This window comes from Haemaphysalis longicornis, unplaced genomic scaffold (assembly GCF_048455015.1).
Source record: "Haemaphysalis longicornis isolate Haplotype H1 unplaced genomic scaffold, Haemaphysalis longicornis Haplotype H1 scaffold_1, whole genome shotgun sequence".
NCBI classification, from domain to species: Eukaryota; Metazoa; Arthropoda; class Arachnida; order Ixodida; family Ixodidae; genus Haemaphysalis; species Haemaphysalis longicornis.
The window spans coordinates 374,118,231-374,135,098 of record NW_027526203.1 but is presented as its reverse complement, the minus strand read 5'-3'; the positions used below and the strand labels follow the sequence as shown (position 1 = coordinate 374,135,098).

General features: G+C 44.4%; 1 protein-coding gene across 1 annotated transcript in view; it reads left to right on the top strand.

The window, feature by feature from the left end:
• The window catches only part of Slmo (PRELI domain containing slowmo), a 33,761-nt gene extending 21,830 nt beyond the window's left edge, over positions 1-11,931 (top strand). Inside the window, exons 5-6 of the mRNA XM_077686359.1 lie at positions 5,822-5,924; positions 11,621-11,931. Of these exons, the coding sequence (XP_077542485.1) occupies positions 5,822-5,924; positions 11,621-11,791 (274 nt within the window). The 3' untranslated portion in view covers positions 11,792-11,931. The remainder of the gene's footprint in view (positions 1-5,821; positions 5,925-11,620) is intronic.
• Positions 11,932-16,868: the final 4,937 nt, after the last annotated feature.

Here is a 16,868-nt window from a genome sequence, read left to right as displayed (position 1 = left end):
GTGTAGCGTTCGGTTGAAGCAGATTGGATTGGATTCTTAGACTGGCTCCAGCAAGCCAGTGTTGCCTGCACGTGGTGCGTGATAACTGCGCGGAGGGAGGGGGGGCGCTTTCCCGGAATGGCGCGGAAATTTGAAATTAGCACTGAAGGGGTGGGGGAGCGCTTGCACGGGTGGGGGCGCTTGCTCGGAATTTTACGGTAACTCTAAGTGACGTGCTAGGCCCTTGGTCGAACGCTAAACGAGCATCTCGGGCGACAAAAGCTCTATTGTCTTTCCTGCGAAGCACAGGACTTGATCAGACTCTTTAAACAGGACTCTCTTAATGAACGCGTCATCTTCATCACAGTCATTATCATCATCTGTTCATTGATTTCATTTTTTCATACATCTGGTGTAGCAAGCTAGGCGCCTTGGCCAGGCTAACCTCACCAGTATCATTAAAGACTATTCTCTCTCTCTAAATGTATGTACAAAGTTACGTGGTTTATGAGATAAAGGTAAAGGTTCATTATTGTAGTCCTTTTTCATGATCGAAGCGTGTGTTGTCTCATTTAGACCCGTTCGTTTTTTGCGATTTTGAAGTAAGCGTTTTGACGCAATGGAAGTCCAGTTTCAGAGAGACAGAGAAAAACAGAGACTTCATTTGCGGTCCCCGGTTTTACGCACGCGCTGTGTGTAGAGACCTTATCAGAGCTTTTCGTTCGAGCAACTGGTATAAAGGGTAATGTAATAAATTTTTGAGAGGATGTGCTCGGTCCTACTAAGAAAGCATTCGCTTTAAAAAGGTTCAGTGTCGCACTGCCCCTTTTTGCATAATAAGTAATGGATTGAGTATATATTATAGTATTTGCATGTTAGTAGGTTTTAACGGTTTGTTATTGAGCGACGCGAGATGAAACAGGTATTACGCTCTTACGTTGATGTAGGCTTTTTCCGTTTCATTGCGCAGTCCGTCGCATGCTATCTTGCTATCTGCTTTGCGTACCGTCGTATCAACGCCATTAGTATGCTGTGGATGACTAAGAGACATGTCGCGCGGAGCTTGCTCACATGTACACGTATTCTAAATGCTTACTTGAATGATTTCAAGTGAATATACAGCATCGAGCACTACACTAATACTACTGTACCAATGCGAGAGACGGGAGGGCAGCGGCACAGAACACCTTTAACAGTTTTAATGCGTAGCGTTCTTTGCCGAGTACTCCTACACCAGAGCCGTGTAACGCCCTGCATTTCCATAAAAGTGCAGATATCGCGAAAGTTCCACCTGTAATCGCTGTAATGGCGTAAATGGATATAACTGGTCGCACAAAAATTCGAAAAACTAACAAAAAATAAAATAAATATTAAAAAAATTACGGAAAGTGGCGTAACGTGTAACGCCCTCATTTCCACAAAAATGCAGATTTCGTAAAAGTTTCAAATGTATTCGTTGTAATAACCTAAATGGAGATGATTGGCAGGACGAAATTTTGAAAAACTAAAAAATAAGAAATATATTGAAAAAATACGGACAATGTCAAATCGTATACCGCATGCTGTTTCCACAATAATGCATCATTCGCGAAAGTTCCACCTGCAATCGTTGTAATAGCGTATATAGACATAATTGTTCGAACGAAATTTTGAAGAAAAAAAAAAATGAAGACAAATATAAAATAATTAGGGAAAATGATGAACCATGTAACGCCCTGCATTTCCAAAATAATGCAGATTTTGGAAAAGTCCCAAATGTAATTGTTGTAATAATGTAAATGAAGATAATTGGTGTGACAGCATTTAAAAAAAATGTGGCTGAAAAAAAAAACCCACACTCACGACAGGCGGCGTAAGAATGCTACGCATTAGTAGATAAGTCTCTGAATTATCTACTCGTTGTTTCATGTTTCATGAGCGAACGCTTTATATTGTTAGCTCCAAGACTTCGCAACATCGTCTTGCGGTGAGAAACACCGCGGCTTCGGATGCGCGCCGTTCGTATCCCCTCTGCTTCTCCACGTTATTCCCCACTTGCTGGCCTGGCTACACGGCGCTTGCCAGTGTGAGAGACGCCGGTCTACCATCGGCGCCACGGACAGTTGTACAGAGAAGCTATGCCTCAATATTGCATATTTCATTATTTCCTCCCTCCCTCCGTACCCGCAGCCTGCCGAAGCTTGAAGAGCCGACCTAACAGCACCACGTGCTTGCGCAGGTCGAAGTTCACTTTGACACGCTGCGGCAGGTTGCGCGGATTCAGTCACTCGAGATAGCGGGTTTGCGTTCTCGTTTTCGTCACCTTTGAGATATGCCGACGCAGTCGTCGCCACAGACTAATTAAGTAGCTGGAAGGCGCCAGCAATGGTGACACCGTCGTCTAAAAAATCCCCATTCCATTCCATTCCGGGCAAAAGGCCCTTAATTCAATTCCCATTCCATTCCTCCAAGCGTTGTCGTCATTCCATTCCCATCCCATTCCGGCATCTGCAAAAGGTGGAATGAATCTGGAATCATTCCAATTCCGGAGTGGCAACTCCGCAACACTGATGGGAACTAAGGAATTAAAATCAACCAAAACTTTTATCACACAGTCTAAAACCAGGGTGCGGGAAACACTTTTTACGCTGGGTGAACTAGCACAGCGGGCATCAGCACGACCACACATCTGCGAATGCTTTTCATTCTAAGGAATGGAGTCGCTAGACATGAGATGTGGGAATTTGGGGGACGCTTTCTGCACGAGCACTATACAGGAAATAGTCATCTAAGCTGCTTGAAATGCTAAAACCAAGTAAAAATGTAAACTGGCTATACATTATATACTTTATATTTCTGCCATTGGCATCGCTAGCTTATGGCCGGGTGGTCTGGAGCACTGCAATCACGACACGCAAGCAGGCATGTTACGTGGTGTTTTTTTGTATTTCAAGGGCACCTTCAATAAGCTGAAAAACACTAATACTTAATGGGTAGAAAGACAGAAACTATTTGTTCGGACGTTTTGAAAACTGCTCTGCAACTGTCTAATTGGAATTGTTTTGGTTAGCTTCGTTGGTTCAAAAGTTGGCTAACTAAAATCGACTAATTATCGAATTAAGCAAAATACAAAAAATAGCATGAGAAAGTACATACGAGAGTGAGCAACATGCATTTTGTTTCGTCGTCTTAGAGTGCATTGACAAATTTTTAAACTCTGGCTAAAGTAAGGTGAAACACCCTATATATATTGGTTGCATTTCCAAACCTATGTCGGCAGCACATCGTGGAGCGTTCTCGAGCGTGGGTCACCGGTGGGTCACACTACACGCAGCATGAAAACGTTCTCATTCAGTGCGCCCTGGGTCATCAGTGGGTCACAGCATTGAACACCACAAAAGTATTCTTCTGGCTATTTATAACCTCATGTAACAAGAATCGTATCTCTGTGTTCAGCCGTGATGAAATTATCGCATCCGCAAACAGAGGGAGGCTCGTAACTTCACTGCCGTGTAGGAGGAGCACAGGCCGTGACCCACCTGTGACTCGCGGATGCAGGGAACACGTTAAGGTTTCAGGAAAGCCCGGTGGTACTTGGCTCCCATGCACAACTAGCCAGGACAAGGGTTTTGACCTAGAATGTGTGTCTTGCATAAAACAGCCTAGGTTCTTCTATGTGTGGCTTTGTAACTGCCAACCTGAAATCAGACAACTGGGCTGAATTGTCTTATGCAAGCATATTTTGTTTTAAATAGTGGTAGTTTATGGAATATACTTCATCACACCCTTGCAAGCTTGCTTATATTTCTGTTTTCTGGTGTGAAATTGAATATGCATCAGTCACTTGGAACTCCAACAAAGTTTAGCTAGTTAACAACACTTGAATTTGTTCAATCCTTTCAAAACCATGCAATTCTCAGGTTATTCATGTTATACAAGCGTCACAGCCCTCAGACGTAGTGTTTGCATGACAGTCTTGCGTAAAGTTTCATGTTTATTGTTGTTTGTCAATTGTACCATCACTTTTTACTTCATGGTGACTTTATAGAATAAATGTGTTATTCACCAGTTCTGTCACTTTTCTGTGATTACCTGTCCTCAGTCATTCAGAAGTCTACTGTATTTTGCCACAATGCTTTTGTTCATGGAAAACGTGATATGGGGACTTTGGCTCAGTGCCAAAGAAAGGCACTGCAACTATTCTTGCTGCAGTTCTTCTTTTTGGTAAAAAACTAGACGTATGCAGTCACTATGAAGCTGATGTTGTGGGTGCTGGACTGGCTGATTTTATGCATATCAATCTTGGGGCTAATTGGTCATCTTGTAGGAGGGAACACGGTTAGGTGTACTTCATTGGTCATGAAGTTGCATCACTGCACATATTTGGATGCATATGGAGGGCAATGGCTGATTTCCCACTTATAGCATAGAGCACGGGATAGACTGGTGAAAAAAGGCAACAGGTGTCTATGGAACGTGACTGGTCACAACTTAGTTTCTACACCCCCAAGCAGGGTTAGAATTATAGCGGTTGCTGTGCTCTAGTAATGCATCTGCCATTTGTGCTTGTTCAACTTCCATATGTCACTTTTTACCTTAGTGCAGATTAGCTTTACTGCGGTTTCTGCACCGCTTGTCGTTTGCATGGCTTTTAAATGATTATGTTTAAGGGCTGGGGTTTTTGCTTGCTTTGTTGTGGTAAAGTGCTTAACTGACTTACACTTGTGCCTAGGCCATATATACCTGTGTGTGCATGTGACTGTCAGGCACTGGGGGGAAGATGCGAGAAAGGAAGTCGGCCACGATTCCACACCAATGCTGAGGCTAATTATAGGAATTTGTTGCACCAATTATGAGAAAAGGGAAAAGCTACTTCTTATGCAAAAGTGTGATTTATCTACGTATGTTTTTCTTTGTCGTTTCATATGGTGTGTGCAATTTGTACGATGGTGCTGCTTAAGGACTGGTAAATACAATGTTTCATGCAAAGCCATTGGGCACAAATTTTGGTGTTAGAGTTGAACTTGACATTCCTTTTCAATATTTTACCACATGTACTCGCGTTAGGGCTGTACTTTTATTTTCAATTTTAATGGGGTGCAGCCCATATGGGTGTACCATTTTCAATCTAATTTTAAGGCAACATAATCAGAAAAGACACTTTTATGCTGTTATAATGGCATGGTATCTGGTGTCTGGCTGCAGATATTCTTGTTAACGGTCCTTGTCGGTATTGCTGCCCTTGCTCTGCAGGCTTGGCTCATGGGCATGTTCCTGACGTACACAGCACCAATGTGCACATTTTTTCTACGCCCCAGTTTTTATGCCTGTTTTTAGAGCTGTTTGGTATATGCAACAGCTCAAAGCTTGAGCGCAGCATCGTATGGGTATAGGCCGGATTTTATGGCACCTCCCCATGCAGTTTGGCAGAACCAGTCATCACCAGCCAAAGACGAGAGAAACAAGAACACAATTGTTAAGCCATTTTCAGCTGATGCGGCAGGCAGTGCTTTAATTGACTGGTTGTCAAAAACAAACAGGATGGAAATAGTGCAAAGCATTGCACCGAACTCTACGCAACATTGCACCGTACAATAGCAACTGCTGGATGGCTATGAAAGATGGAGGCTGTGCCAACTTTCGGAGGCCACGACAGATGCGCTGGCATAACCACAGTGTTAATGGTGATGTGTACAAAACACAACTGTTCAACCCTTTTTTTTCCATTCTGCACTGATTTTGGATTGCCAACTTGGGGGTGTGGCTTTTACTTGAGTATATATGGTGTTACAGTGTTTCTGGCAGTGTGTTCCGTTCCTGTTTCATTGTGGAATTCAACAAACTAGAACGTTTTTTCTTTCAGCACACTAATGACACAGGAAGCAGTAATCACCATTAGGGGAGTGCCTTTGAGCAGCTACTTGGAAGATTTCGTCGCCAAAGCGATCTCTTCAAATGCTGGGAAGGTAAGGGGTTTCTTCTCTTTTTTTCTTTTTTCCCAAATGTGAATGCATTTCCAAGGAACTGTTAAAATGTGCCACAACCAGAGGTATATTTGTGAGTCTCCGTTATCTCACTAACCACAGGTGAATTTGTGGCTCTGTCCCTGGCTGTGGGATCCATCCACCCCCAGGAACCAGAGTAAAGCGTCAGTGGGAGACAGAAATGACCACCGAGCTCTGCGTTTAATGGAACGTCGAGTGGGAAGCAAGTGAAAAGGAAAAAGCAATGCGTGCACTCATGAAGCACGAGACATGAAGATGATGCTAGTGAAGGGAGGCGGTTCATAAAAGATGGTTCGCAGCAGCAGGCTAACTGCAGTCGATGGCGATGGAGCTGTGTAACGCTTCAAAAGATTCTACACTGGCAAAACCTGTCAAATTTTTTTACCGTGACGATAATGGTGTTTGGGCCGTGCTGTAAATATGACTGTTAAATCAATTTTTAGTTATTATTAGTATTGTTAATGTCATTGGCCTAGAGAGAGAACAAATACAGCTGCACCCTCAGTGATATGTTAGGCCCCCAATATGAGGGAAAATGTGTATGGAATAGAGCTGCCAACCAGCTGCTGAGATGAAATATAAAAACAAATCAACATACTGATAAATCCGGGGAGGCTACACTGCATAGGTGCACCCATACTAGGAAGGCTTTCTGGGACACAGATGGAAACAGTGCTCTGTCACCTGAACACAATCTGGCCTCCTTGATGTGTAGTGCTAGGCCACACTCGCCGCAGTGGCTTAGTGGCTAAGGCATTGTGCTGCTGAGCCCAAGGACAGCAGTTCGATTCCCGGCTGCGGAGACTGCTTTTCTGATGGAGGTGAAGAGCAAAAATGTCTGTGTTGACATTTGGGTGCACGTTAAAGATTCCCAAGTGGTCAAAATTAATCCGGAGCCCTCTGCTACAGCGTGCCTCATAGCCTGTGTGTAGCTTCGGCGCGTAAAACCCCATAATCAATCAAGTGCTAGGTCACATTCTCACCGTGAGCCAGCAGCCGAACTCGCGGCCCCCAGTCCATACTAGCTGTAGAGCGCCTGACCACTGCCACAAGGGCGGGGTGGCAGTGGTACAGCAGAATGGGCTAAGAATCCCTGGGTCTGGACACGCCAACTCCGGAATTTGAATCTGGGAACATTCAATGTGTGAGCTTTGTCTAATAATGGAAGCTCAACTGTGCTATTAGAGGAACTGTCAGGCGTTCAGAGTGATATCATGGGGTTGAGCGAGGTAAAAACACCACAGGAGGGTTTTATGGAGTTGAATAAATGGGCATACTCCATGTTGTCATGGGCATTAGGAAAGGAGGGAGTGTGAGGGTGGATTGTTCAGGCACAGAGTTATAGCATAAAATGTGGAGGAATTCTTCAGCTATAATAAAAGAGTCACTGCTGTTGTGATCAAACTGTAAACAGTGGGAACACATGAAAGATGGTACAAGCTTATGCACAAACCTCTAGCTATGGTGGTGGGGATGTTGGTTTCTACGGGGATGTCAAATCAGCCATGAATAAAGCAACAATAGGGTACATGATGATGAGGCAAGAGTCTACCTCAAAAGCAGGTGAGAAGCAAGTAGGCGAAAGGGCAGTGAGAAACCTTGGATTAGGCAGTCATAACTGTGGTGGCACATTAGTTGGATTTGTGGAGAGACATAATCTGTAGATAATGAATACATTCTTCTGCAAATGAAGGAATATGAAACGCAATGAAATGCCAACCGGCGGATCACCAGGTTATCAGAGTGGCCACCGGGGGATGGTACTAGAAGTAGGGAAGGCCATTAATTCGATGAAGGACCAAAGAAAAAAAAAAGGTCTGTGGGAGAGGCGTTGCAACTTAGTTCAAACTTCTTTTGTTCGCGACACAGCTTAGCGAGTTTGCGCTACCGTAGTTCAATGGTGATGTCATATCCACAAGCACCCCTGTTTGTTTTCACCTTTAGACCTGTTTTCACCACATGCTTCAGTTTTTCAGTTGCTTACTAACTTGTCTGTGGTTATACTTTGCTTCTGCTGAATTGTGGAAATGGGCGATGTGTTGGTAAGCATCCAGTCGTTCTTGGAGTTGCTCGAAGTCAAATCGTGTCAACCGTCATGTGTTGCTGGTGGCATCCCACAAGGTCAAACGTGCCTGCAGAGAAAAACTTAACGGCATTTTTTGTGTGAGCAACTAGAACTGTTTGTTGCTGTCAGTCAGTTTTTGACAACAGAATGCAAGGGGTGAGGTTTTGCTGTACAAATGTGGCATTGTGGTCTTTTGAAAGGCCTTAGCTGACCTGGCATAGTGTGTAACCCCACATTTGAAAACCATTCGTGTATTTTAATCTTGCAAGAATATTTTAATTTTAAAGTTGTGCGTTTTCTTTGCACAACGTGATAACTTCACTGACTGTCGCTGTGCGCAGTAGAAGTGCAAAGGTGATTCAGTTAGTATCAGTAGATGATTTACCATATATTTTGAAATGAGTACCAGAGGAATTTCAATCTCCTCTCTAGAGAATATGCCCTTTCAGAGATGATACTGACCCTGCACAGTATGTAGCATAGCGTGCTTTAGTCGGAAAGTCGCGCCAAATTAGGCATCCTGACCTTCTGTGATCAGTTGGTTTTTGTTAAAGCAGTTTACTAATGACTCATGAAGAAACATTGAAAATTGGAAAACTTTTTGTTGAAGATCAGAAATTATGGAAAAGAAAGAAATATAAAAGAGAACCAGAGAAGAACTAATATAAAAAGCACACGCGACAATGCCGCAAATAGAGTAAAGTGAAAAGGAAATGTTCAGGAACAATAGCTCCAATGCAAGGGAGGAAACGGCGTGTCCGAAAAATCAACGTTATTGAAGAAGGGAATGTTTAAATGGCAAAAGTCGAATCCGTAAAAACAAAACGTCTCACAGTTAGAAGTGAAGTAATAGGGCGTGCGGGTAGGTGAGTTCAGGGAGGTTCATTCGGCAGGCGGTCGGTGCAGTGAAGCAGAGATCTCTCGTTGAGGTGTTGTCTTGGCTGTACGTTGGAGACCAGAACGCAAGCGGGCAAGTAGAGCGCCAGCTCATGCTGTCGTTCTCCTGGCCATCCCCACGGCCATTGTAGAGGTACCACGGCCGTGCACCAAATGTTGAGTCAGTCAGCAACATCCTCAAGGATGAACGCAAGTTGATGCCGTCGCATCAACTTGATGTCATGGCATCAAGTCAGCAAGGTGGCCCTGTGGCCACTTGGCCACCACTGCAGGGCAACAGGGCATGGACCCGGTCTTCCCTAAGCTGAAATTCTCCATGTATCCACAGGCTTCCCTTTCTCTTAACACATGCCTACTTAGGGCGAATTCACCAGGACTGCACCACTTTATCAGCACCTCCCTCTTCTCGCAACTTCCGTTGTACCTCATCAGAGTGTTGTACTTTGTGAAAATCATGAAAATGTGCTAGTGCACGATGTGAAAATTATGAAAATGTGCTGGTGCACGATAAGAAGTCCACATTTCCTAGGAAAGACCGGGACAGGGACAGGCATAAAAATGGTAGAAAGTAGTTGGAATGTCGGTGGATCTTTTTGTGAAAATTTAAAATTTCAACATACAGAAGATATATCCTGGTCATTATCTTCTTCATATGAAAGCAGTTTTGGGCACCATTGAAAGAAAAGGTAGTATCAGAGTCCTTCAATGCTTTTCTGGTCATGAAACTCCCGGCCAAGTTTTGTACGGGGACAAAGGCTACCACGAGGGGCGCCGCCGCAGATCGGAGGGCATCAGACGCGGCTGCGCCTGCTCTGTAGCCAGACCGGCAGGCAGGAACGCAGTAGCAGCATTCCTGTTCACACCAAATTTATTCGTCACTTACAAAATGATAAGTCCATTTCAGCGGCCCACGGCACGTAAAGCGAAAGCGCACTGCTGATAAGGCGGCGAGCGTCTGTTTGTGTCTTACTCCGTGGTCCGTTCCCTGCCAAACGCGCTCTGACCACGCCCCCGGCTGCCCTGCGATCAACACCAGCGCCACGGTGCGGCCTCCCTGGGCAGCGGACGAAGCTCTCCCATAGCGTGACGGCGAAGTTTCATGACCAGAAAAGCATTGAAGGACCCTGGTAGTATATTTAGTAGGTAGTAACTGATGCAGAGCATCATGAGGTACTAGTTGGGCCAGGAATCTTTTGTAGAGAACTCTTGTCAAAGGCATTTGGCTCCCTTATGATTACTCGTGCCTTTGTACAGCTAGTGAAGTCTTTGAAGCAAATCAGATGTAACTTTATGTCTTGCAGCATTCCTCCCTATATGGTGCTCTACAGGGCAAATAATGCCATACCACATGTCTGAAGTTTTTTGCTGATGCGTTACTTGAGCATCCTTAAAATACCTGGGGACACTTAGGCCTGCCTACATGACTTGAAGGTGCAAGATGGCTTTCCCTGGCATGGTATGCCTCTTTTGCTTTGGAGTGTATAATCGCACCTCCACTGCAGAAACCTGCGGCACCCCTGACGTCGGAAGCATCTTTCCATTCTAATACCCCTGCTACACTAGCGTCCGTCCGAATGTCATTTGAACCAAATGTCATTTGACTCAAATGCCAAGTTGTGCTGCTACACTAGGTTTTGAAATGCCATTCGACTCAAATGACATACGAGCCAAATGAGAACCGAGAGAGACATTTGAGATTTCAAATGCCATTTCTAGCACTCTCGCACGCAGCGTCTTCGATTGGCAATAAAAAATATAAAACTTCCGCACGTAAAGCAAACAAAATATTTTTGTTGATGGAACTTTGTTCACTGTTGATTTATTTAAAATATGAAATAAACGTATTTAATTTTCATACTCAAAACCAGTGGGTCAGTCGCAAAAAAAAAAAAAAAAAAAAACTACGCAAGAGAGCCGCCACATTACAGTCAAAACTAGTGCCTCGTCTAATTTGATATCATATTACTGCCTTAGACTGCTTCTAAATTTGATTGTTGTATTATTGTACGAAAATGGAACAGGGCGACAACAGCGCCACTACAGCACGGCTAGCAATTGTGAAAGCTATCAAATGCCATTGAAATTGTAGTGCAGCACGGCGGATGCTGAATGGCATTCGAAGCACCCCATTTGAGTCGAATGACGTTTGGTTCAAATGACATTTGGACCCTAGTGTAGCTGGGGTATAAGACATAGCATGAGCCTATGTGGCAGCCCCGACAAGCACCAGATAGATTGGCGACTTCTGTCGGTGTGCTATCACGCTGCGAGTAGTGGACTCGTTGAATCACAATGGGCTCATGCTAGTTTTTACTTCTCTTGGCAGCGCCAAACTCCAGGCAGACTGATGCCTTTCCTCATGAAGCGGCAAGAGAAGGCTCAAGCTTGTTTTGTGTCTTATTTTTCCTCTTGGCACCCTTTCATTTAAAAATTCTGTTCCACACATGCAAATGGAGCTTTGGGGCCATCCGCTGCTCAAAACATTGAATTTTTCCCCTCATGGGGCACATATGGCTTGTGCCTTAAAAGTGAACTCAAAGCAGGGTTATTCTTTTGAATAAAGTGGCACGTGAACTGTATGTGCCGTTGCATAATATTCCTCAAAATATTGAGCTTGTGGATACTTTGTGCAATGTACTTCTACACTTGGTGGACCTTGTCTCAGCATGATTAAGTGGATGTCGCTTGTGTGCAGGGACGCTTGGCGATGGAGTGGGTGATAGGACGCATGAGCCAAGAAGTGCAGGAGCTGACGAGCCGAACCGTGAAGAGTGTGGACGGGATCATCACGTCGGCTGCCAAGAAAAGCATGGATGACTTGAGTCACTTGACAGCACCGGAGCCACACTACCACTTCAAGAACTGACACTGGGCTTAACTAACTGCATGTTTTCAATATGAAGACATAAGATGTGAGAGTAGGAACCTTAACCAATTGAAGATAGCAAATGGATGCCCTTGAGCAACCGTTTGTGCTCTGTGTCCGTGTGGGCACACGGGTAGAAAAGCGGGATCATGCTTGGAGCATAGCCAGTGTCTACACAGGACTTTGCCCATGTTTTCTTTTCCTTTTTTTGTTAGTGTCTGGTCAACCGTGTTTTACGTCTGTGCCCACACTAAGGTTGTGCATTTGTCACGCACACAAGACATCCTGAATGTGCACTGCACATAAGTGAGCACTTTCTGTGCATTCAGCAGTAATACAACATGTCGACATGGTCTGTTTTCATCACACTAAAGCTGTCAAGCTGACCAGCTGGCTGTCATTAACACGGCCAGTTCAGCACCATTTTTTGTGGTGTTAGTCTTGGTGTATGCGTGTCATGTATTCTTGAGGAATGCTAGTTCCTAGGAGTTTTCGTTTTTGAAGCAGGGAAACCAGTTGCTGGCATCTATGTTTCTGGGCTACCCACATTGTTACCCTGAGATGGGTGAATGGATTTGCCGGTTTATTAATTTGATGCAAGGCGAGCATTTGGGCCTGAAAATCAGTGGTCTAAATTGCTTTCTAAGAGCAGTACAGTGCTGTCTTGCGAGGTCTGGTTCATATCTCTTGACCCAAAAGTTACTGGCCCAGGGGAGGGTAGCGTCTTTTGTTACGCCATTCTGGCAAGCACCACACTTGATTTATTATCTTCCTGTTACTATATTGTGCTTTTGCTGTTAGTGCTAGCAGTGGGTTATTTAATGTAGAAGTCAACATGCAGTTTTGTTTGGTTATTACAGACAAGATTTTGTAGTGGTTTTATATATTGGGTCCTGGAGCAACATACACTTTTTCAAAATTATTTTCAAGTCGACACACTTTTAGAAAGGGTTAGTTTTTTTTGTGTGTGTAGAAATGACCAAGATTTTTTGTTATTCTCTGAACAAGCCTTTAGTTTCTGTGTAAGAACAGACTTGATAATGTTCTGATATTGCCTGAGAGTTACAGCATGGTGGCTGTAGAAAGTGTGTCGCCAATAAATGTAGTTTCAGTGCCAAACGTAATGTAAGTGAATTACAGCCATGTAGAGTTGCATTAGTTCTTAATTTATTTATTTTTGTAGATGTTGATGTGCACGTTGTCTAGCTGCGTCGGTATTGTATTACATTGACTTGAAGAAAGCAGAATACTTCATTTTACAAAAATTTACACCTGGCCCTGAGGGCGAGGTACTTAGTTCAGGGTGTGTTCTTTTAAGCTGTTGTCGTGCAAGAGTTCATAGAGGCAAGTTATTTGCACAAAATGTCTGCACAGAAATTTAAGCACAGTTAGGCCATTACTTGAGCATCTGAAAAATGTGGCAGGAGGGCTTCGCTCATTTGTAGCTTGGAATTCTGGCGAAATTCAATACCCGGTTAACATTTTTGCCTGAAGCTTTGCACAAATGTGCTAGCGGAGGACCCATGTGGTGGCATTCTCAGCAAGAGGTTTCTAGAGGTGTGCAGTGGTGGTGATCTACTCTGTTGCGACTGGAGGCACAGTTGTGACTGCCACTTTCTTTAGGTCTTTCACGTGTGGTCCAGCAGTCCAACAGGCGTAACTGCATCCCTTGGTTTGTCTCCCAGCCCTGCTGTTGGATTGCTGCTGACATTACTTGTACGTACCTGCCGTTGTAACGCTTTTGCTGTTGCCCGTGGAGAGATGTCAGTCTTGAAGCACAAAGTTTTCTGGTGTTGTCGTCATGGTGCTGAGGTGTTAAATGGTGGCCCCAGTTGTATAGGGGTCTGTCGTGCTGACTTGCGTCCATTGTCTTGTAACAGGTTGTTGGGGCAATCTTGAGCAATGCTGCTTGGAGCAAGAAGTGTGTGATCAGCCAGTACCTTGAGACATTCTTCCACTCTTGCTTTTGCCTAGACGCTGAACTGAGTAGACGGAGGTGCGCATCTTTGTGCATTTTTCTCCGGGAACAAAAGAAACAGGTTATTTTTATAATGAGATAAACTTTTAAACATTTGATGTGAACTACAGCCATGTACACGTGATAAGTAGCCGTGTAATGTACAGTATTTAAAGCTCCTGTCTGGACCCTGTCTACAGTGGGCAACTTTTACGGAAATCAAATCAAACTGCTGTTAACTATGTTTGGTACGAATAAAAAAAATGGGAACACTGTCACTAGATCCCCCTGCCTCTGTGCGTTGCATTTTGCTTCTTTCATTTCTGTATGCAGTGTTGTTGCATCTCAATTGCTAGTGCCATTCTCTTAACTCACGAGTGGGTGTCGATTGGAAGCTTCAGAGCAAACGTTGAGAAAACTTCCTTTGCTATGAACAAATCTTCATTTTCTAAAAACATGTTATGCTAGTGGAAAAAGTGTCTGAACAAAGTGTTTAGGTTTGCACTTAGCAGAAGTATTAGTGGCCATGTGCCTAGCATTTATCGGGGCAACCCTTAGCACTTGCTGAAGTTCAGTGAAATCTCAATAGACTACTGAACCGTGCACTAATGAAACTCTAGCGACTACGAAATGTGATCCCCGGCGAATCTCCATGTATTTCATATCTCTCTGCACAGAAATGTTTTTAGACAGCGATCCCATGACAACAGAAGATTGCCGTGACGTTTCCTCACACATACTCGACTTGCGCAAGGTCAGCAGACTCCAAAATGCGCTCAAATATCGTTGTTTTACACTTGAATTGTGTAGTGCCGATACTCACGTGTGCGCTGCCATTTTTGTGTACAAAATTTGCGTGCACTGGATTTCCCGGCCACGGCGGCCGCTTTTCTGATGGAGGCAAAAAGCAAAAACACCCATGTGTGCGAGATTTCGGCACACGTTAAAGATCCCCAGGTGGTCAAAATTAATCTGGAGCCCTCCACTATGGCGCACCTCATCGCCTGCGTTGCGTCGGCGTGTTAAACCCTACAATTGATCAAGCATGCACCAGATGTGGTCATGGCCACCACGTTGATTGTTTTTACAGTCCCATAGAAAATTGAGGCTATGTTACCACCACCTGCACGCATGACATCGGTGCCTGTAGCCGCCTGCTCAGTGGTTTATGGGAGAAAAAAATTGATTAGCTGCTTTTTGGTTGACTTCAGAAGCGAATAAACTTACTTCTTTTAAAAGTAAAAAAAAACTGGCAGCGTGCCCACTAGCCGACGCAAATATCCGTGAGTCGTCTGCTAGTGTACTATTTGGAGTGGTTGGGCATGAGAAAGTGCTGCATGTCGCACGACAGGCACTCCTGCCAGCCCTTCCATGATTAGCACGAATGTGGCTCAACAATGAAAACTTCGCCTTCTGGGTGTAATTGTGAAATCATACAAAATGCAAATAGCTACGCAATTGCTGCTACAAAACATCCTGCTAGGAGACTTAAAAAATCCACCCCTTTCCCTGCACATAACTTTAAAAATGCTTGCCGGGTACATGGGCTGCTCTGGACCCATCCTTGCGCACACATGCCACATATCCGCTAGGGGGACCACTTACTCGTACACTGGCGGGGAGTGGGACATCTGCTCACGTGTTATACCCACGTACACGCATGGTACATACCCTCACTCAGGATTGTTTTTCTCATTTAAAACCGACAACTTTGGCATGTGCGATATGAAATATTTTTCTTGTAGAATTGATCACTGTCACATAGCCGTTATATCACCGTGGGGTGATCGTGTTCAGTTTCTGATTTCTTTTCATAGCAAGCAGTAAAAGACCATTAAGAAATGGTATGGGCAGGAGCAGTTGAGGGGGGAGGGGGGATCATTAGCCATTCCACTCAGAAAATAGGTCACCAGCAAAGCTGAAATCCAGACTAACACAGTCTCCTTATTATGATCACAGGAGAGAGGGAGAGATACCAAACTTTATTTATGACTCTGGAATTGAACCCGCCGTGGTGGCTCAGTGGCTAAGCGTGCTGCTGAGCACGAGAACGTGGGTTTTATTGCCGGCTGCAGCGGCCGCTTTTCTTGTGGAGGTGAAAAGCAAAAACGCCTGTGTGTTCGAGATTTCGGTGCCTGTTAAAGATCCCCAGGTTTGTCAAAATTAATCCGGAGCCCTCCACTACGGCGTGCTTCATCGCCTGCGTTGCGTCAGTGGGTTAAACCCTACAATCAATCAGTCCATCATTTCTGGAATTTGGAAACATAGACATGGCTGACGTGGAATGCACGGTGGCAAATCATTGAGATATCTACTGTCTACCTGAGAGAGCACTGATCTTGGAAGTAGCACCGATAAATCACTAAACTCAAAATGCATATCCTCCATGTAATGAGACGTACAAGCTTCCTCGTAGAATCAGATTTTGCATCAAAGTTAAGACCAGAGAGTGCACACTAACAGAAATGCATGGAGGATCTTTAGTCCTGAACAACTTTGCTGAAAAAAAAGAGACCTGGAATAAACTGTCTCTACATCTTGTCACCTGGCTGTATTGCTTGTGTATGTATTTGAAAGGAGGTTACGCGCAAAAGGAAAGTGGTGCAATAGCGTTTGACCAAAAGGCCAGAATTTTCCACCTAAAAAAAAAAAAAAAAGCCGCAATTGCAGGCGCGGTATGCCAAAAATATGAAAGACGAGGGTAAAAAAGCATAACACAAGAAAGAAGTGCCTTGAACCACGACACATACGTTAAATAGCCGATAAGAAGTGTGAAAAGAAAAAAAGCCTCAAGTTTATCTCTTGTAAGCCTACTTATCACTAGTGGACTATATATTCACAGAGTGTTTCGTTAAAGTTTGCCTTTGCTTGAGATAGCGCAGTCTGGTGTCTAACTATATCAACCGGAAAACTGGCTTCAGTCATTCGCTTTTGCTGAAGACGCACACGCACGGCCAAGTCGGCGCTAATTAAGCGATCAAGCGCAGGGGCCGTTTCACCCTCGCCTAGTCATGTAGTACCACAGTGGCTAGGCCCTGAGCGAGCGAAGCGATAAGACAGGCTCAGCTTGCGTGCTGGCGGCTTTAGGTCACTTGCGACTATTGGCGGATCCAGGGGTAG